Source organism: Notothenia rossii, assembly GCF_949606895.1.
Source record: "Notothenia rossii genome assembly, chromosome: 5".
NCBI classification, from domain to species: domain Eukaryota; kingdom Metazoa; phylum Chordata; class Actinopteri; order Perciformes; family Nototheniidae; genus Notothenia; species Notothenia rossii.
In genome coordinates this window covers 14,503,389-14,524,043 of record NC_136903.1, presented here as the reverse complement: position 1 = coordinate 14,524,043, position 20,655 = coordinate 14,503,389, and the positions used below count along the sequence as shown (strand labels likewise).

Genomic DNA, 20,655 nt, shown 5'->3' with positions numbered 1-20,655 from the left:
TTAGACTGGGAGAAAAGAGTTACACTACACTGCTTTTTTCTAGATCCTACATCCCCAAACAGTTTCCTCTAAAAAGTGGATTCAAGCTTCATTTGACAAATAGATGAGGATTAGAGTGTGCATACAGTATTTATCATTGTAGGATACCTGATAACACGACTCATCATTACAACAGTGAGTGTGCTAGTGTCAACAAAGACAATACTTAAACATCATTTAAATATTCTAAAAACTCAATGTGGGACTCCCTGTTGTTTCTTGAACTTCGAACAAACCCCACTGAGCTTGAGAAACCAGATCCAAAGCAACTTCTGAAGTAGTGAAACTCTTTGTGTTGTACTGTTAAGCAAGAAACCGGAGTGTTGCCACACTGCTGCTTGCCTATTTCCTTGCTGCTGTCCTGACGTGGTTTTGCTTCGGGAACATCGTGGATGCTGTTGAGCTGGACTGGGAAAATGGCAAATGTCGTGTTTCTGCTGTGCCTTTTTTTGACTGTGCTGGACAAGGAGAAGTTCGCTAGTCATCCTGAAAATTCTGCTGGATTCGGGTCCGTTCTGCCGCCCGCAGTGGACATCCCCTGTACAGGTTCGGATGGGTTGCACAAACAATTGCTAGTTGCACTGTCGCGGACATTCATTTCGTCACATGTCTGTCTTTCTCACATGCCTGCCACAATGGTCCTTCAGAATTTTTTTTGAACTCTAATCTCACTTTTGCGAAGTTTGCTGGTGACTCTAGAACAGCTGAAAATGTATGTGTGTTGATTAAGAGGAAAAGGTGCTTGGTATTTTTATTGTTGTTACTATCAGGAAATGTACAGCCAAATCCGGGTCCACCTGGTAGTTTTAGTCAAATAGCTACTCCTGCTGATTTTATTTCTAGATCGGGGTTAGGTTTAATTCATTTAAATGTGCGCAGTCTGTTACCTAAATTAGATTTTGTCCGTATTTGGGCGAGTTCAACTGATGCTGATGTCATTGTCTTATCAGAAACGTGGCTAGACAAATCGATCTTGGCCTCTGACATTTACATAAATGGTTACAATGTATATCGCACTGACCGTCCTAAAAAAGGTGGTGGCGTTGCCATTTATGTGAAAAATAAGTTTTGTGTAACAAAAATGGTTTCCAAATATGTTAGTAAACAACTAGAATTTTTAGCTGTGAATGTCGAAGTAACAAAGGGTCAACAGGTCATGGTGGTGGGTTGCTACAGGGCCCCCTCGGCTGTCAAGGACTCCTTATCTTCATTGGCAAAACTGTTATCTCAACTTTCCTACAAGGAAATAGTGCTGCTTGGTGATTTTAATTGGGACTGGTTAACTTCTGTGTCAGAGGATTTTAAAAACCTGTGTACCTCTTTGAACATTACTCAGATTATAGACAGTCCTACTCGCCCAAATATTAAGTCCCCAAATAAATCCTCCTTAATTGATCTCATTTTAACAAATGTTCCATATAAATACTCATCTGTGGGAGTATTTGCTAATGATGTGAGTGACCACTGTGTTGTAGCCACAATTAGGGACACTAAGGTCCAAAAAGTTAAACCACGCATCATCACAAAGAGAGATAAAAAACACTTAGTGGAGCAGGGTTTTTTACATGATCTGTTTGATTTTGATTGGGGAAAAATCGATCTGTGTGCTGATGTAGAAACTGCATGGTCTTATTTTTATCTTGGTTTTATACAAATTATAGATAAACATGCACCTCTGCGTAAATTTAGAGTGAAGGGACGAAACAATCCCTGGTTTTCTGCTGAACTGTCCAGTCTCCTTCATGAGAGAAACAATGCCTGGGCAAAGGCTAGGAAATCAGGCTCAGAGGTAGAATGGCTACGCTTTAGGCAGCTAAGGAATAGCTTTACTTCACATGTCAAAAGTGCTAAGTCAAAGTACTATTTGTCAGTTACCACAGAAAACCTGAATAATCCTAGGAAATTTTGGAAAGCCATAAAATCGATTTCCACTGGTGATATCCCAAATGAGCTACCTCCGTACCTCACCACAGCATCTGGCATTATATCAGACAGGGCCACCATGCTAAATTGCTTTAATAAGCATTTTGTCTCTTGTGGCTCTCTGTTTGATTCTGTCACTGACTGTGCTTCTGTTTCTGTGAACGCTCCAGTCCTTGACTCTGAACAATGTGGTCTGGAAAACCCTTTCAGTTTTACTCCTTTAACTGTTGGTATTGTCCATGAAGCCTTATCCAAGTTAGATCCTAGGAAACCGGCTGGCCCGGACAACGTAGAACCTTTCTTTTTAAAGATAGCTGCAGATTTTATTGCTCCACCTCTTACTTCTCTTTTTAACCTCTCCCTCAGCACAAATACAATTCCTAAAGTATGGAAGTCTGCTTATGTCCTGCCTCTACTGAAAGGAGGGGAGGCAACTATTTTAAATAACTATAGGCCAATCTCTAAATTGTCAGTTTTGGCTAAGGTGCTCGAACGACTTGTGAGTGAACAAGTAAAGGAGTTTTTATGTATAAATGATATCCTGTCTAAACATCAGTCAGGCTTCAGGAAGAAACATAGCACCATCACTGCAACAATGAAAGTGGTAAATGATATTACTAGTATGCTAGATAATAAACAGAGTTGTGCAGCTCTGTTTATTGACCTTTCCAAAGCGTTTGACACCGTTGATCATCGCGTCTTAAAACAGAGGCTACTCAGTACTGGCATATCCAGCCATGCAGTGGGGTGGTTTGTGAACTACCTCTCTGAAAGGTCCCAATGTGTTCACTTTGATGGGCTGTCTTCTGAGTGGTTAAACATTGCTAATGGTGTTCCTCAAGGTTCTGTTTTAGGTCCACTTTTATTCTCCATATATATCAACAGTTTAGGTGAAAATGTGGATGAAGCTACTTTACATTTTTATGCGGACGATACCGTGATGTACTGTGCAGGTCCCTCCATTCAGGAGGCGGTTGTTAAATTACAGGCTGTTTTTAACATTATTCAGACTCAGCTCTCTGAACTAAAGCTTCTTTTAAATGTGGATAAAACCAAGATAATGCTCTTTTCAAAAGCTAAAAAGACACCAGAGCCTGTTTTAGATATTGTATCAACGCAAGGAACAAAACTTGAAGTTGTTGCCTGTTACAAATACCTTGGTATCTTGCTTGATGACTGTCTCTCTTTTAAACTTCATGTCAATAACCTGCTTAAAAAACTGAGGGTTAGGCTAGGTTTCTTTTTTAGGAATAAGTCCTGTTTCTCACTTGAGGCCAGGAAAAGGCTAGTCACTGTGACCTTTTTACCTGTGCTGGACTATGGTGATCTGCTGTATATGAATGCACCTGCCAACTACCTGAGCAAACTAGATGCTGCGTATCATAGTGCTCTGAGATTTGTCACAAACTGTAAAGCACTTACTCATCACTGTACATTGTATACCAAGGCAGGTTTACCATCACTCACTGTACGGAGGCTCAGTCACTGGTACACTTTTATCTATAAAGCTATGTTGGGCAAACTCCCGTATTATATCTGTTCATTGATAAAGCAGAAAGTTGCAAGCAGCTATTGTCTGCGATCACAGGATATAGTCTTGTTAGATGTGCCAAGAGTAAGGACTGTCTTAGGTAAGACAGCTTTTATGTGCGCAGCTCCACTTGCTTGGAACAGTCTACAGGCAAAATTGAAATTGAGCATTTTTATTTCTCTGAATGTATTTAAGGCATGTCTAAATGAAATGCTTTCTGACACTCTGGGTATTTGTAAATATGATATCCTCTGTTGTTTGTATGTTGTTTTTATGTTTCATGTGGAACTAAATGATGCAGGTCTCCCTTGTAAATGAGATCGATGATCTCAAGGGACCAATCTGTCTAAATAAAGGTTTGAAATGAAATGAAATGAAGCCCTTCAAAACAATCTTTCTGAAAAGCCAGCCATTGATGTTACAGACAATATTGAGAAATGTAAAATACATATTTTATATTAGTCGTTACAGAAATATATGAAGTTACAGAAATAAAACAGAATCTCATCTTCAGACATTTTAGCATTTAAATCCAATGCACAATACAATTTTAACTTCATGGTTATTTTTTTTTTTAAAGATTTGTCCATCAAAACAGTCCTAGCATACATTCATCTATCCCAACAAACTTGCATGTTTTATAATTTGTCAAATGTCCTTACTTATATCTTATATTAGGAACATTGTGAATACCTGTTTTAGCAATATGAGGCGTGGCAATAGATGACCTTAAAAACACTTTTCTTGCAGATTCATTCAGTTCTGAGTCTTTGGCTGTGCAGTGCTGAAAAGCTATAACATAGATGCATGTAAACAAAGTCGTCTAATTCTGCAGCAGTTCTGCAGTAATCAGTGACATTACAACGTGTAGAGACTTTGGTGTTTCTCCTCTCGTAAACACAATTCAGTCTCAGAGGTTTCTGGTCTAGATGCGGGCGAGGAAGCCCAGATTGAGGCTGGTGGGGATCTGGATGGTCTCCAGAGCAACAGAGGAGGGAGTGAAGGGGAGGGAGACGGAGAAGATCTTCTTGGTGTCCATCATCAAAGTGGACGACTCGTCTCTGTCTTTCAAAAGGTTCTAAAATGTGAAAAAGCAGATTATAAAAAGCCTTACTTAACATATGAAATATTGTACAAGTCTATCTAAACTGAAAGTAGGATTTAGGAGCCACATCATGAATGTTAGGAACAGGACCTGTAAAATCCCATTTGTTATTTCTTGTAATTGTAAAAGTAATTTCTTTCTGATTGTTTTGTAAAAAAGCAAACAAACAAATTAGCAAGACAAACATGTCGCTGATGACGATGACCTAATATTTTATTTATAAGGAAAATGTATGCTAGAGGGGGGTAGGACCAGAAACGTGTTTTTAAGCTTCTTCTTGCCCCTGTTGAACATGACAGACTATTTGAGAATGTATTTATGTATCTTTTAATTTTGTTTTTGTACTTTGTTATAATTATTATTATGAGTGAAAAAAAAGAATATATATATATATTATTATTGCTGTATGTTTTGTTTCTGACATGTTCAATAAATTGACAAAAAAAAAATATATATATATATATATGACTGAACGTGAAAGTAACGTTCAGTAACACAACCTCTACTCACGTTAAGAGTTGTGAGGAACGTGGATGACACTCGCTCTTCAAACTCAATCACTGGAGTGTACAAGGTCAGCAGTTTTACAATCTGCAAAGAGAAACAAACAAAGGTCAAATCACTAGCAGCAGATCATGTCTGCAGATGAAGAAGGCAGAACACGTTCTGATGGAGGACCTGTGCTGTGGTGAGCGCGGTGCACATGACGCTGATAGCCTGGGCGTCCTCCTCCGTCTTCTTGTTGATCTGGAGGAGCTGAGCAGCCTGAACCAGCGGCTCCAGAGTCTCCTTGGCTCCGCAGTCGGCCATCTCCCGCTCCGCCAGCCACTCCTCTAACTGCCAGACATTGTACCTGGAGCCAGAGGCGTTGGAGACATTTAGACAAAACGGAGGTCACAGAGCAAAGTCAAACCTGACATCTGTGCTGTGACACCAGAGACATTCTTAAGCATCATTAAAGAACTCCCCCCTACTCAGAAAAGGAGTTTACCCCATGGTTCTCCAGGGAGCAATCATTCTGCAAATAACTATTATCTTTTTACACGATCTTAGTTGTTGACTCCACTGTGCATGATGTTTTTGTTCAGCCTCATTTATGAACAACCTCACCATTGGGTGTCTGAGAAACAAGGACCAGCACACCTCAATCCAAACCCTCCCACTTCTCTCGTTGCGTTAAATAAAGTAACGACAGGCCGATGAGCATTCTGTGCAGTACCTGATCTGCAGGCCTTTACTCCAGGAGCACATTTCCTTCCGCAGCAGCAGGTTGTTGAGTGTGACCGCACAGATGATGTAGAACTGCTGCTTGACCATTTGTTTGATGAGCTCCAAGTCCATCCCGTGCTGACACATGGTGGTGTAGAAGAGGCCGAGGCGCTGCAGCAGGATCTCCACGGTTACAGCCGCCTCTGAGGAACTGCTGCTCCTCTTCCTCAGGCCGGTGGGTTTGGAGCCCAGAATGCCTTGGATGGTTTCGTGCTCCAGCATGCTAGCCACTGCACATAAGAAACAGAACAAATACATGTCATGTGGTTATGGAAAGGAGAAGGAAACATGACGTGTTGTGAGACCTTCTCACCGATCAGGGGCTGCATGTTGTTCTCTGTGCATTTGATGAGCTGCCGGTAGATTTGGATAGCTAGATCACCAAAGACCTGCTGGTACTCCGACAGCTCAAAGTTGGCGAGGCACTGCTCATTCTGCTTAGGAGTGTTGTGTGTTATGAACGCCTATATGAAGAGGATGTACAGACGTCCAGGGTTAAGTAAGGCAAATGTACAGCTGTGAATATATCTGTAGTATAAAGGCTTACCTCGTCTCCACTGTACTGCTTCAGACAGTGCATTAGTCGGCATGTGTTGGCCAGCCAGAAAGACACCCTTTCAAAATCATGTCCTTTCCTCTATGGAAGAAGATTACAAATGAATCAAAATCAAAGCATCCCTTAAGTTTCTTTCCACAAATCAAAAAGGTATATACCCCACCTTTATGACCCCCTTGATGCTGCTGATGGTGGAATTGAGCAGCGTGCTGACTCTCTGATCGTCATTCACATTGTCTGCATATCGCACGCACATGAAGATGATGTAAGCCGGAAGGCCAGGAATGAAGTTGACCGCTACGCCACGTGGCTTCAGATCTGAGAAGGTTTGAAAGCAAAATTCACAAATGTGTTTTCAATCTTATTTATTTAATATTGTTTACGTTACTTTGTATTTAGTTTTTCCTTCTTATTTCTTTTCATAGTTATGCGGTTTGATTATTATTTCAGCCCTGGAAATTGCCACGTAATATTTGTATTTGTGTATATGAGTGCATTTGTGTACTTATACACCTGAACATATGGTGCTTATGTATATTCTGTGTATGTGTGAACAAAAAGTCACTTGAAAATAAGAGCTCACAATGTTTATATGCATATATTATTATTATTTATTTGCCAAGTACATGTGTACATATATATATTTTTATATATAGTATTTTCCTTTTCAAAAAAGATAGTCAACTGCTATTGACATGTGCAGAAAATGACCCTATATGTAGTTTTCATATATATATATATATATATATATATATATGCATTTATTTATTTTTTCACCATTTTTCTTTATTTCTTTATACTCCTTCATTTCTATACGTTTTTGATGTTGTTATATTAGGATGATTCACGGGAGGGCTACTTCCCATAAGCTATGCTTCAGCCCTCCTGCTTCTACTAATTTTGTTTATCTTTGTGTGTATGAACTATATTTGTTTCTCTTTTGGATGAATTAGTAGAATAAATAAATAAAAATAAATCTGTGAAAAACATTAGCCTGTCATTTTAACCCATTCAGAAAATGGTTTCCTTTAACATACCTGAGACCAGATTCTTGAGCAGGCGGCTCTCGTCGCCCCCCCTGTACTCCAACATGCCTCGGTACTCTTTCTCCTTGCGGGTGATATTCACCGCTCGGTGGGGAGCAGTCATCACGGCGGTCTTATTACTCTTTTGCTGTGAACTCGCTAAAAACCACACAGACACATTATAAGAAAAGCAAGGGGGTTATGACGTACGAGTTATTTAGAAAATGCGCTGTATGAGAACAGTCGACGTGAATACCTTCAACATCTTCAACTTTTTGAATATAACATTTGAGATCTCTTTTCAGCTGGCGCATGGTTTGGTTCTGTTGCTCTTGCTTCTTCATGAGTTCCTAAAATGAAGTAAACATAGAGGTTAAGTGTGTGTACAACACTTTAACACGGTGCTCATGCTTATACAAATGTGAAATTAAAACGTCTTAAAATTGCAGCATTGTGAATTATTTTTAAAAGTCTTAAATCAAACACTTCAAAAACATTACATTTCTCTTCTGTATTTGTTTTGCATTTTATTTTTTACCAATGCAATAAAAACATGCACCTGAAAGAATAGAACATGTCATCTCATTTGAAAAAGAGGAAACAGGTAGACGACCCTTCCAAAGGTACAGATCCAAGAGGAGACAGAGAACTGTTTACTATGTGGGGACTCTGCTTTGCGATCGTATGTGTACACAGTCATGATATGAATGAGAGGCAGAGTGAGAGATCCAGTCCAGAGTGCACACTCACCAGGTTCTCATCGGTGAGCCGTGTGATCTCGTGCTTCAGACTGGCATCGATACGGGCGCCTTCAGGCAGGAGGAGGCTCTGGGCCAGCAGCCTCTGCTGTTGCTCCTTTTCAACCTTCAACCTGCTCACCTCCTCCTGCAGCTTCCTGTTCTCCTCGTTGTGAACACGGTGCTGCAGCTGCATCTGGCTCTCCACGATCCTGTAAGATAGAGAGATTGTATTTACTTCTGTGTGGCATGGACTTGCTCCAATGCAACTACAGGATACGATTGGATTACCTATTGGTCTCTTTCAAGCCTTCATAAGCCAGCCACAGCTCCCCATCTTCATTCAGTGTGTGGATGTCAGTGGACCTGAGGAACAGATCATTTCATTAATAGCACTTAACTCTACTACCTGAAGAGTTGAAGCTGGAGTGGGAGCAGCAGCTTACCTGTCCACATCTTGAAATGAGGGAACGTCATTGAGATCCAAATTCACCCTTTCCCCGAGCGCAGAGTCCTAGAGGTCAGTTGATGCAGGTTAAAGGTTATTTAGGTATTGTCACATGTCTGTTGCATTGAATACAAAGATACTAAATAAACAATAAGAGCAAAGTCAATGTAATTCACTTTTCACCTTGTACTTGAGAGCTTCTTGGCGGACCATATGTGAGCGGAGGAGCAGCACTTCCTCTTTTCGCATATCCAGCTCCTCATTGGAAGAAGTGAGTTGATCCAGCAGGATGTTGTAGGACATAGAGCCAGCAGCAGGGGGCGCCAGATCCCTGTTCTCATTGGTCAGAGAATTACGCAGCTCATTCAGATCCTGCTTCAACTTCTTGTTGTCAGACTCCAGTTCTTGCCGCTAAGACATTTAGAGAAACAGTCAAACATCCCAAAATGTTGTTTTTTGTCTCTATTCACCTTACATTTAGAGATAGAAAACTGTTTTTAGGAACACTATTGTGATGGCTCTTTGTGGACATCTTCTTCATGGGATGTTGGAAGAGAGCTATCTACTTGTACCTGTGATGTTTCCTGCTTTTACTTCCTGGTAAAGCCGTACTATCTCCATGAACAAGTTGTCAAATAAACTGTTGGCGGATACCGTTCATTTGTATTCAAAGGTAGTTTTTATGAACTCTTCAACAACATTGTGACATCCTTACACGTGTACGTAACTCTGACAACCAACCTTGTTTCCCATGAGCCCTAGGCTTTCTGTAGTAGCTCTCTGATTGGTTACACCATGTCTGTCTATTGCTATTAGCCAATACCTTGACAAAAGTAAACAAATGGGACATGGTACATCTGGAGTACTGCCTTTTTTATCACTATCTCCGACATCTTTTAGTTATTTTTTTAATCTCTCAAATGTTATCAGTGTCCTTTGTTGTGAGGCGCTTCGAGATTTGTCTTAAATGCACATGCATACACCTTTTCAAAATATAACTACACCACAACATCAACAATGGAAATAACTCCTGGGACGTTATTGTGTTGTCCTGAACTTTGAATAAGTCCTACCTTTAGTGTTTCCAAATCCAGTTCTGCTCGGCCAACAGTTCTCTGCACCTCCACCTCCTTTTAGAAAGAATACACACAACAAATATCAAGCCACAAAATGACCACTAGCTTATTGGTGAATAGCAGAATAACACCATTAAGAAACAAGGTTATTTTTTCATTCCATACTTTGGCCTTTTCTTGCTGGGCTTCTTCTCCCTTGTCCAGCTGCTGCCACAGAGAGTGCTTTTCCTGCTCCAGTTCCTTCACTCTTCTCTGGAACTTCAGCAGGACCGGCAAGTCTACCGCTGCCGGGGTCTCCTGCTAACAAAACACAGAAAGCATCGGGTGAGGAATCTCTTCACAAACTAACTACAATGCTGCACTAATAGGATTATAACACAGACAAGAGCAGACAAAGAAAGTCCCACAGCTGTTCCAAAAAAGGGTCCAGTGTTTTGTAAACACAAACCTTGTAATCTAATTATTCACAGTGATCATTCAGGGCTATTCAATTAGTTTGGAATGCGGGCCGGTTGATGAAAATGATCCAAAGCAAGGGGCCAGGAAAAAAATGGCTTGAAATATGAGCAATCATATTAAGAGCTTCAGATACAGTAAATACTACAACAGCATAGTGGAGTGCATATATTGTGTTTAATTCAATCAAACAACTTAGCCCCAAGGCCTTTCTAGATCAAAATGGCAGGTTCAGAACTCAGTAGGCCTACATGTGAAGCTGATTTAACCATCAACATTATTTCATTTCATTTCATTTAGGTGGAATGATCTAATCGTGACAGGAGTTGTCACTACAGTAGCTAGTAGGTGGGTTCGAAACCCGAGCCCGCAGAAGCTTTCAGGCAATGTCTTCCCCTCTATCCCTCAATGTAGCACCCTCTCTGGAATGAAGCCACTCTGGCCCAAAACAAACAAAAAATGTGTTTACTTTTTAACATTATACTCAAAGGGCCAGTAAATATCACCCCGGGGCCGGATTTGGCCCACGGGCCGCCCATTGAATAGCCCTGATGTATACCAAGCATTGTGACTGACACTTCATGTCAGTAAAGCCGTTTTCTGTAGACAACACCAATTTGTCCATTGTGAAAACTGGAATGTGTTGTAACTGTGTTCACACCACAGCTGGTATTCTTGTCAACATATAACATGTTATACAGGCAGCTTTTAGCTCTCAGGGGGAGCTTTGGACACTCAAACATTTACATTGTATTTCTATCAACATCATTCTGATACTGTGTCTTGACATTGTGTAGTTTTCAACATTACCTCTGGTTTGATTGGGCTGTCCTCTCCCTCAGTGGAGCCTAAGCTCTGACCGAACCCAGATGAGTTGCTGCTGTAGTTGGAGTCTGTCCTGGTGTGACTACATTTGCTCGAACTCTGGTTAAGTATTTAAACAAATTAAAAAAACGTTAAGAAGCAGAAGATAGTCAGACCATATTATGTTTTTTCATGACTACTGAACTAAATTGTGTGAGACCAATATGAAATTGCCATGTTGATCAAATCCATAGACCAACTCTTGTTGTAATGTCAACAATGTGGCAGCAAGTGAAGAGTTCCTCACAGTGCTGAGGTCCAGCTCCTCCGTCAGGTCTCGGTGCCGCTCCTCCAGATCCAGGTGTTCGCTCAGAAGACTTTGGTAGCGAGAGCGCTCTTCAGTTAAGTCCTTCTCCAGCTGGTCAGCATTCTCAACGTTGGTTTTGATTTCTGAAACCAAACAGTTGTATTCATCCATTCATTGTTAATGCAGCCGTTACTGAGAGTATGAGGATGGTTGAGGCAAACTGCTCAGTACCTGTTAGCTGATTGGTTTGTTCCAGGAGTATTTGGTTCAGTTCATCTTTCTCGCTGTTCAACAGAGTGTTCTTCTTATTAAGGTCTTCTACCATCTGATTGGGAAAGGAGGCAAAATCATCTTATCTTAGTTTTTAATAATCATTTCAATCATGTCTTTTGAGGTTCTTGAAACTGAAAAGAGTAGGAAACAATAAACTACTAAAGTTCATCAAATGCCCAAAGGGCTACCTTTAAACCATGAACTCTGGAAATGCAGATATTTAGCAAAAAGTGCCATGTAGAAAATGGTATTGAAGTTACCAGTCAGTTTGGATAAGTTCAGAGGAAGGAGACATACCTGTAGTGTGTGCTCCTTGTAGACCTTGGTCTGCTCTGTGAGGTGTGTGTTCTCTCTGCGTGTGTCTTCCAGCTGGTGCTGGAGGAAGGACAGCTGATCCAGGAGCGAGGGAAGCGTCGCTGCCTTGCTTTTGGCCTCCTGCTCTGATCTGCGTAGGTTTTCAATGTCTCTGCTCTGCTTCTCTCTCTCAGTGGTCTGAGTCTTCTGCACAACAGTCAGCCTCTCACTGAGCTCTCTGTTTTCTTTGTGCTGCGGGGGGGAAACAAACACATGTTGTGCATGTGATGCCACCACTCCCAATGACCCAATGTTTCTTCAGCCTCAATTATTTTCTTTTTCACCAGATTCCAGAATGAAGGACTTACCAAAGACTAAACTAAACACCCACACAGTCACTACTCACCTGCTCATTTATCTTGTGCTGCAACTGCATAATCTTGTTCTCCATGCCACTGTTGAGCTTCTTGATGCGCTCCACAGAGCGGGCCTCCACCTTCAGCTTCTTTAACTCCTTCTTGGCCCTCAGGCGACGCACACAGCTCTGCAGCAGCACGATGGCTGCCAGGGTGCGTCGGTAACGCCGTCTAACCAGACAGCCTTTCACCCATTTCTGGATGATAACTGCTTTTTGTTCATACATCAACTGTGAGAGAAATATATACATTATGTTATGTCAAAATATAATTTTAAAAAGTGTAAAAAAGGGTTACAAGATTTTTATTAGTAGGATTTAATTAATGATTAAGCTCAACTGAAAAGGCAAATAGAGGCTGATGTTGACATTGCCTCCTTATGTCATTAAGATCTTATTTTGACTTTAAAGCCTTACATCAAAGTACAATGAGTGTGAAAGGACACCATATCCAGTTCCTTAAGCTCAGGGTTACCTTAAAGTACTGCTTTCTAGCCATGTAGGCCCTCAAGATGCACTGAATAGTGATGGCTGCAGAGCGCTGCTGCTGGTAGCTTCTCCTGGTCGCCCACATACGCACATTGCGCTGAATGACAACAGCTGCTCTGGTTCTTTGCAAAAACTTCACATAACTGGGAGTGGAAAACAAGTGTAAGAAACATGATGGATCAGCTGAGCTTACCATCAGCTCTTATTCTGCTTTTGTTGAATGTCTCCACTCACCAGCGCGCCTGGTGACCCCGGACATGTCTCTGTATGGTGAGAGCAGATTGCTTCATCCTCAGGTACTTTTTGCGAGCGAGCCAGCAGCGGATAGTCTTCTGGATGCGAACACAGGCATTACGCAGCTTGTCAAAACGAAGCTTCTCCAGGTACGCCACCTGACCAGCCCGGAAGAAGATCTTGTTTTTGCCAAACTGATACTTCTCTTGGTCCTAGGAAACAAACAAAAGATACGTTAGCAAATATAATATGTTGTTTTGTTGGGTCTGTAAGAGCTCCAATATTTAGTTTGCTATAAAACTCAAACAAACCTTTATTAGTTTTTCCAGGAGATTTCTGCAGGTTTGTTTTCTGTCAGAGAGCACATCCTTTTGCTTCATCAGGACCCGATAACGACTAAAGAATTCCTGATAGGTCCATCTGCAGCATTCATATAAACAAGCACATTTGATGGATTCTTTTGAAAGGTGAAAGTTATATACATGTATAAACTGCACTTGGCCCTGTGGTCTGTACCAGATGCCGTTGAAATTCTACCTCGATGGGAAGCCTGCTGCTGATATCCGGATTGTTTCGAGGATGCCACATGCCCGAAGCTGCTGAACGGCCCTCACAGGGTCCATGCTTCATTCAGGATAAGCAACACAAAAACAAATGTTTTCAAAATAAGAGTACTACCCCTTCATCTGTGCTTCTTTCTGTGCTACTGCAGATATAAACAGAAGAGTGAAATCATCCTCACATGAATGGAGATTTGTCGTCATTAGGCTTGATGCAGCGTACATAGTGAGGAGTCGTGGCATTTAGTGTGTCCATCAGCAGTTGAAGAGACTGCCGAAACTAAGTCAAAAGAAAAGAATAAATCCTTTATACACAATGTGGAAATAAGGGAATTGTAAAAAGTGTGGTGAAACATTCAGATTAAATCTCTATTATCAGATTTTCAGAGTCATATTTTTTTTTTTGAAAGGCATTTAGATCAGACCAGCTCTGGAAGCAATACATGAAATCCTTTTACATCATCATTTTTTTGTATTAAAAGGTAGGGTGGGTAAGAATGGAGAAACCAGCTCGTGCGCTAGAATTTGAAAATACACAACCGGAAAAGATCTGCCCATTCCTTCAGACTTCCTTACAGAGCCCCTCCTCCAACACACACGAACGCACACATGACCAATGAGGGCACGAGATAAGTTTGTGCACAGATGGAAGGCTGACAGGCAGGTAGGCCATCCAGTTATTTTAGCCGGGCCGGCTCAGATGATTGGCCGTGCTTTTTACAGCACTACGGCTTCCACAGATGACGTTTTTTATGGATTTATTGTCAAAGCATTTAATGTATTCATTGCTATCGGGATGTTAAGAGCATTCCATGGAATATAACAAAAAGTGTTTCTGAAGTGAATTACATAGCCCACCTTTAAGCAAGTCTTTTCGCACTCCTTCCAACATCATGCTCTTTATGTTCATACCTGCAGTCCAACTGTCTTCTTGTTATCCCTCGGAGTCGGACCAGCTCGTCCAGAGACACCACTTCGCTTCTTTGTTGAACTTTTTGCCTTCTCGTCATCCTCAAACAGCCTCCGCAGCCAGTCAACCTAAAAATATTATTGTTCAGAGATTAAAGTTGCAAAAATACAATCCTTTCATTGGACAGCAGGTGGCAGTGTTTTCAATCCGAGATTCAAAAGTGGGTGTATTTCCTCCAATAGTTGTGGTTGAACAATTCTAGGGTGTGTACCCAGGAACATGCAATACAAAATACACATTTGCTTTAAAATGTTGGGTGGTGACATTGAATCCCTGCAACTTCCGTGAATGGACTGATTGAAAAGAACCAGGAAGTGAAACTATAATGAACTATTAATAAAAATTTCACCTGGCTCTTTTTCAGCACAGTGATATGCTCCTCGTTGACCGTGTCCTTGTTTTTCTCCAGGAAACCCTCACACTGGTACTCCACCTTGGCAATAGGAAATAGGTGTCATTTCAAAGTAAAGGTCATATTCATTGTTCAAAGTTTAAAGTGGACTGGTTTGTAATGCTATAATAAATAGAATCATCGAACATTTATTGTAAAGGCATGAAATGGTATCTTTGCCAAAGCTCATGTAATGTGACAGTTGACTTTGGATGCTCTGCAGAAGTTATTACAATGTCACACATGACACATGAGTCATGCATCCATCCACTGACCACATAATGCCAACTCAGCAGGTGATAAACTGCGCTTTATTACCTTGTCTGCAAAGTGGAGGATGATGAAAGCTTGGTTTGATAACCTGGGTTTATCAAAGTGAGCATTCTGCTTCAGGAGTGTGTTGTACAGTTTCTGGGCCCATGAGTCGTCAGAGCCTTTGGGCATCTATGGAAACAGGAAGGGCTGACACATTAGTTAGTCATCTTGGCCTTACTCATAACTTCCAAAAAGAGCACAGTGGAGATTTCCCCTGTGGAAAGTAGCTCGACATAGAAATAAATAATAAAACTGGCATTTTACCTTGCACTCTTCATCCAGCAGGTCCAGAACACCCAGCTTTGCCTCAATGAGATCAATACAGGGCTGGTTGTCGTCAAAGTCAATCAGTGTCCAAGGGATCTCCTCTTTCATGTACTCCTCTTGCTCCAGTTTGAAGACATGCTGGAGGAGGGAAAGGATTTACGGGAATGTTCCGAGGACAAACTGAATGTGTTGAGCAAGAGGATACACATACCAGGTTGAACTGTTGTTGAAGCTTCTCGTTGGCATAATTGATGCAGAACTGTTCAAAGCTGTTGATATCAAACGTTTCGAACCTGAGGGGGAAACATTGTTTTACATTAAGAGCTCTGACAATCCAGCGAAAAAATGAAAAGGCCACAAACCTGGGGAAAAAAACAAACCCGTAAATGTCGAGGACACCGATGAAGGAGTGTTGTTTTGCTGCAGACCTCAAGGCATTGTTAATACTGCCCACAATCCAGCTGAAGATTCTGGCATAGATGTGTTTGGCGAGGGCATCTCGGCCATTCACCGCATTCATTTTGGAGACAGACTTCACATATGTTTCTGTGGTCGTCTTGAGTTTCCTGTGACATAACCAGTGGGCCATCTCTTCACTGGGCACCCCCATCAACTCACAAAACACCATCAGGTGGCCATCGCCTGGCTGAAAATACATTCACAATAAAGCTCTTAGACGGGTACAAATGTTAACATCCTCAATACAACAATCGAATAGAAAAAATACCAAATACTAATGTTGTATTTCGAGGAAATCAGTGTTTACCAAGATGCTGCTTTTGTCTGCCGACTGATCCTTCACCTCCACATTGCTAAGATGGAGAATAGCAGCCAGAATTTGGTAAATTGACATTTGATCCCTTTCACTGATTCCTACAAAGAAACAAACAACAACAAAAAGACAGATTATGAAAGGTAATCCAGAAATAAAAACAATGTTTTTCCATTTTTGTATACATCAGGGGTGTCAAACCCAAGGCCCGAGGGCCAAATCCGGACCGCGATTTCATTTGATGTGGCCCCGCAAGAGCTTGCAAAGAATATAATTAAATATAAAAGAATAACGTTTATTATACGGTTACATGGCGCTTGACAGAAGCACGTTGCCCATAAACTACATGTCCCACAATGCATCTCAAATTAGATTTTTTTGGGAGAATTAGACTTTTTTGCTTCAAAATGTGTCTTTTATTTGTTAGAATTTGTCTTTCGACTTTTTTTCCTCAAAATTTAACTTTTTCGTAAAATGTTGAATTTGGCTTTTTTTTTTTTTTTTTTTTTACATTCTCACTGAAGAGACTTGCAATTATTTGCCCTAGACTTCTGCTTTCAGACTTAGTTATTTATGAAGTTATCCGATAATAATCCAATGCAGAGGCAATAATGTAATATAATATACGTTTATATTGATTAAATATTTATATATGTATTTTTATATAGTCTTGAAGTTACAACCGGCCCTTTGAGTGCAACCATAATGCTGATGTGGCCCGTGATGAAATTGAGTTTGACCCCCGTGGTAAACATGATAAATGCAAACCTCATTGAAAGGCAACAAGCACTCACCTAACCGTGAGAAAGCCCTCCTGGTTTTACTCAGGTCTTTGGCGTCATCCACTCCATCAATGACTGGGCTCTGGCCCTGGTTAGTGAAGTGGAAGTCGTCTGCACAACCTTCAAACAGAAATCATATCACATTTTAAATTAAATATTTACCAAATGGATCTGTTTTAAAATCCGGCTTGAAGGACAACTGATAGTTGAGTGACTCTTATACCTAACTGAAAGGCTTTGAACTCGGATAAATGTGCAGAGGCGCACAGCTGGTAGAAGATATGGTAGTTCCTCTCTTCCTGGGCCTAAAAGTAGTGCAAAGGATACAAAAGAGGAATCAAGTAAATCACAGATGTATTGCAAACATATTTAGGAAAATGTATAGTTCCTTCAGTTAAAGGCGCATCGATAAACTGCAAGCCCAAGATTATGTCTCTTTTAAATAGTTCGCAAAACCAAGTATGTTGCCATCTTCCTGAGTGAAGGGTCAGGCAGGCTAAAGGGAGTGTTGTTTATGATTGTTGATATTACGTTGCTAATATATAGACATGTTGAAATGTGACATTCACATGACACTGTTAAAATCAATTAAATGCGAGGAGAAACAAAGCAAATGGAAAGATATGGAAGGCCACATTCAGATGGTGGTCACATGATAGCATACCAATGAAAATTACCTGAAACACAACTCTAGACTTCTCCAGTAAGTAGGTTCTCATGTTGGCCCCAATAATGCGATGCTTCTTGTCAAACCCAATCTCAATGTACTTCCCAAAGCGACTGCTGTTGTCATTCCTTGTTGTCTTGGCATTCCCAAGAGCCTGAGGAAACGGACAAAAGGCTTTCAAAAACCGTGGTCATTTTCTAATTGTTGTCATATTTCCCTGTTGTGTGATTCACCTCCATGATAGGGTTGGAGGCTAGGACTCTCTCCTCAATGTTTGCCTCGCCCGAGGAGCAGCTGACTGTGGCAAAGTAGCGCATAGCATACTTAGCAGAGACAGTTTTGCCAGCTCCAGACTCACCACTCACTATGATGGACTGGTTTCTTTCATCTCTGTATGAAAAGATGTGATGGCATACAGACGGAGGGTATCAGCATGGAGGTAAAGTAACATTTAATTCAATTTGAGATGTAAATTATAATTTATTTGAAGGTAACAAAACCTGGCCATCTGTTTGTATGCTTCCTCTGCCACTGCAAATATATGGGGGTCCATGTCTCCCATGTTCTGCCCACAGTAGGCATTGATGATGTCCTCTTCATAGATGGGAAGGCTCTCATACGGATTGATGGCAACGAGGACGATTCCTAAATACCACAAAGATAATCAGTCAGAATCTGAATATGTTATCTTACATGATTTTTAAAATTAATAAAGTGTGTGTTCCTTTAAGAGCAGCCTGAGCCACAATAATCAGCATGATATACTGTAGATTATCTCAGAGCGTACAGTGAGCAGGGTTTCAAAGTCTGCAGTGACATTGATAGTGTGACTCAAAGGAGATGAAGGTAGTTACCACAGTATGTGTAAATCGTCTTGGAGTCGATAAAGCGCACTTTGAGGTTGTGTAGCACTGCAGGCTCATGCAGGTAGCTGAGAGCTGTGAGGTCATTTTCGCCCACCAGGATGTTAGGGTTTCTCAGTGGTGGCAGGTCGTTGGTTTTGGGATTTATTTTGTGTTCCACCTCCTAGAAAGACACAAGAAGGAAGCTATGAGTACCCACAGTGTGAGACTTAAGGAAAAAAAAGAAAAAACAATTAAAAATAGATGGTTAAGCAATCAAATCTTAGCATCAGTTGAACTTCATGGTAAAAGCTAACCTGCAAACACTGTGCTTGGCTTGTTCATGTTCGCTCATGATAATGCTTTGGCCTTATTTCCATACCTGGAGAGCATGCCCAAACTCGACCTCACAGCTTCAGGTAGCAAAGCTAGAGTGAACAGAGTGTAAAAACGAACTGTTGGTCAATCAGTTGACTTATTTTAGACCCAGTACATTACCCTGGCTTCCTGTATTCAAGGTGTTGTATTGTTGCATACAGAGGCAGAATGTCTTTGTCTTGCCTAAGTATTTCTAAGCACTAACCAAACACCACAGCTGCCTAAAATAATCCCACAGCACAATACAGAGTTATGAGTCTCTATTGCCAGTGCTCTTGCAGAGAAATGTGCTCATGGCTTTCTGACAGAATATCACACCCATTTCCACCTCAATGCCGTGTGTGTGTGTGTGTGTGTGTGTTTTCCTGTCTCACCGTGCCATCCTCCAGCTGCAGAGCCAGCTTCAGGTCGCCAGGAGTGTAATCTTTGATAAGCTCTGCTGACCTCCACACTTCTCCTGCATCTGGCAGCCATACACGGGCATACTGATGGACACAGTGGAGGGGATAAGGGTCAGAGCCATTCAACCACTTAACATTACAGTCAAACAGTCATTTTTACAAAGCTACAGAAAAACAGCGATGACTTGTAGCTCAGGAGAAAAGCAGGATGGCAAATTTGAAGTTAGCAGACAGCATGTCATGCGAATAAAATGGGCATTTTAAGTGGGAGGCAGAAAAAAACTCAGTGGTGGAAGAAGTATTCAAATGCTTTATTTGTGTAAAAATACCAACATTATGGTCAAAATACTTCACTACAAGTAAAAGTACAAAAGAATTGTCAGCAAAACGTACTTTAAATATAAAAGTAATCATTGTGCAGGAAAATAGCCGTTATATAATTATGTGTGTATATGTGACATTTATAAATAATAGTGTTGCATCAAGTAGCATATTAGTGTTGTAGAAAAATATCTGATTTACTTAATATGTAAAATACTAAAATAATTTGACTCTTTTGTGACTTCTAAGACTTTGTCCAAGTTTAATTTTTAGAGATGCATCTTTGTTAAAATAAACAAAAACTTACAGGATTTATCTTCTAAATGTAGTGGAGTAGAAGTACAAAGTAGCATAACATGGAAATACTCAGGTAAAGTACCTCAAATGTGTACTTAAGTACAGTTTGGGTAAATGTACTTAGTTAATTCCTACCTCTGTAAAAGCAATACATTTAGTTATCAAAAGGCTAAAAACTGTTCTGTAAACAGCCCTGACTAATTAACGCGAGTAAACCAACGTTATTCAAAGAAACGTTTTTATTTACATTTTTGGACTAGCATGACATTAGCAAGAGGAAACCGTTGAATGAGCCGGAAAAACCGTCACAGAAAAACTGTTCCTACCTTCGCGTAAAGTTCAGAGGCTGCCATGTCTCACAAGTCCCTCAGTGAGTCCTCAGAAACGTCCTCTGCCCGCAGATAAAAGAAGCAACATTTCACTGACTCCCGGAGCAGGAAAAGTTAACTTCTCTGAGCTGCTCTCGTCGGAGGACAGTCTGTCTGCTGTCAGCTGCGCGTGCCCTGACACGTTTTGCTCTCGTGCGTGTTTCCCGCCACCTAGCGGCCAACACGCTCTTGGCTACTGTTGGCACGGGTGGATTTTGAAACAATGGGCCCCCCGGGCACAGTAATGGGGGGGAAAAGGCCCCGTCAACTCTCCTACACAGTAGCAGGACCATGAGCAGGACGCACAGATTGTAGTTGTTTTTAATCTTCTGACTGTTCTTTT

The 20,655-nt window shown here is 41.0% G+C and overlaps 1 protein-coding gene across 1 annotated transcript; it reads right to left on the bottom strand.

The window, feature by feature from the left end:
* Positions 1–3,923: 3,923 nt before the first annotated feature.
* On the bottom strand, positions 3,924–20,480 carry LOC307040909 (unconventional myosin-Va-like). Its single transcript, XM_079684119.1, has 40 exons — positions 20,271–20,480; positions 19,300–19,410; positions 18,560–18,731; positions 18,206–18,350; positions 17,939–18,095; positions 17,716–17,859; positions 17,262–17,343; positions 17,051–17,158; positions 16,251–16,357; positions 15,865–16,130; positions 15,696–15,777; positions 15,482–15,622; positions 15,221–15,346; positions 14,861–14,944; positions 14,454–14,579; positions 13,724–13,821; positions 13,519–13,605; positions 13,293–13,401; positions 12,982–13,193; positions 12,734–12,890; positions 12,250–12,489; positions 11,847–12,095; positions 11,508–11,601; positions 11,277–11,419; positions 10,976–11,089; positions 9,875–10,009; positions 9,707–9,763; positions 8,817–9,044; positions 8,632–8,699; positions 8,477–8,551; positions 8,199–8,397; positions 7,705–7,798; positions 7,461–7,607; positions 6,587–6,741; positions 6,415–6,504; positions 6,181–6,331; positions 5,818–6,097; positions 5,277–5,451; positions 5,109–5,189; positions 3,924–4,571 (listed from the first exon to the last, which is right to left on the bottom strand). The coding sequence occupies exons 1-40, from the start codon at positions 20,295–20,297 to the stop codon at positions 4,419–4,421; spliced, it is 5,469 nt and encodes a 1,822-aa protein (XP_079540245.1). The 5' UTR covers positions 20,298–20,480; the 3' UTR covers positions 3,924–4,418.
* Positions 20,481–20,655: the final 175 nt, after the last annotated feature.

Coding starts and splice junctions, on each gene's coding strand:
- LOC307040909 (XM_079684119.1), bottom strand. CDS start 20,297: ATGGCAGCCTCTGAACTTTACGCGAAG. Junction 13,402..13,518: donor GCAGCAGGCTTCCCATCGAG/GTAGAATTTCAA, acceptor TGAATGCTGCAG/ATGGACCTATCAGGAATTCT. Junction 12,490..12,733: donor CTAGAAAGCAGTACTTTAAG/GTAACCCTGAGC, acceptor TTTCTCTCACAG/TTGATGTATGAACAAAAAGC.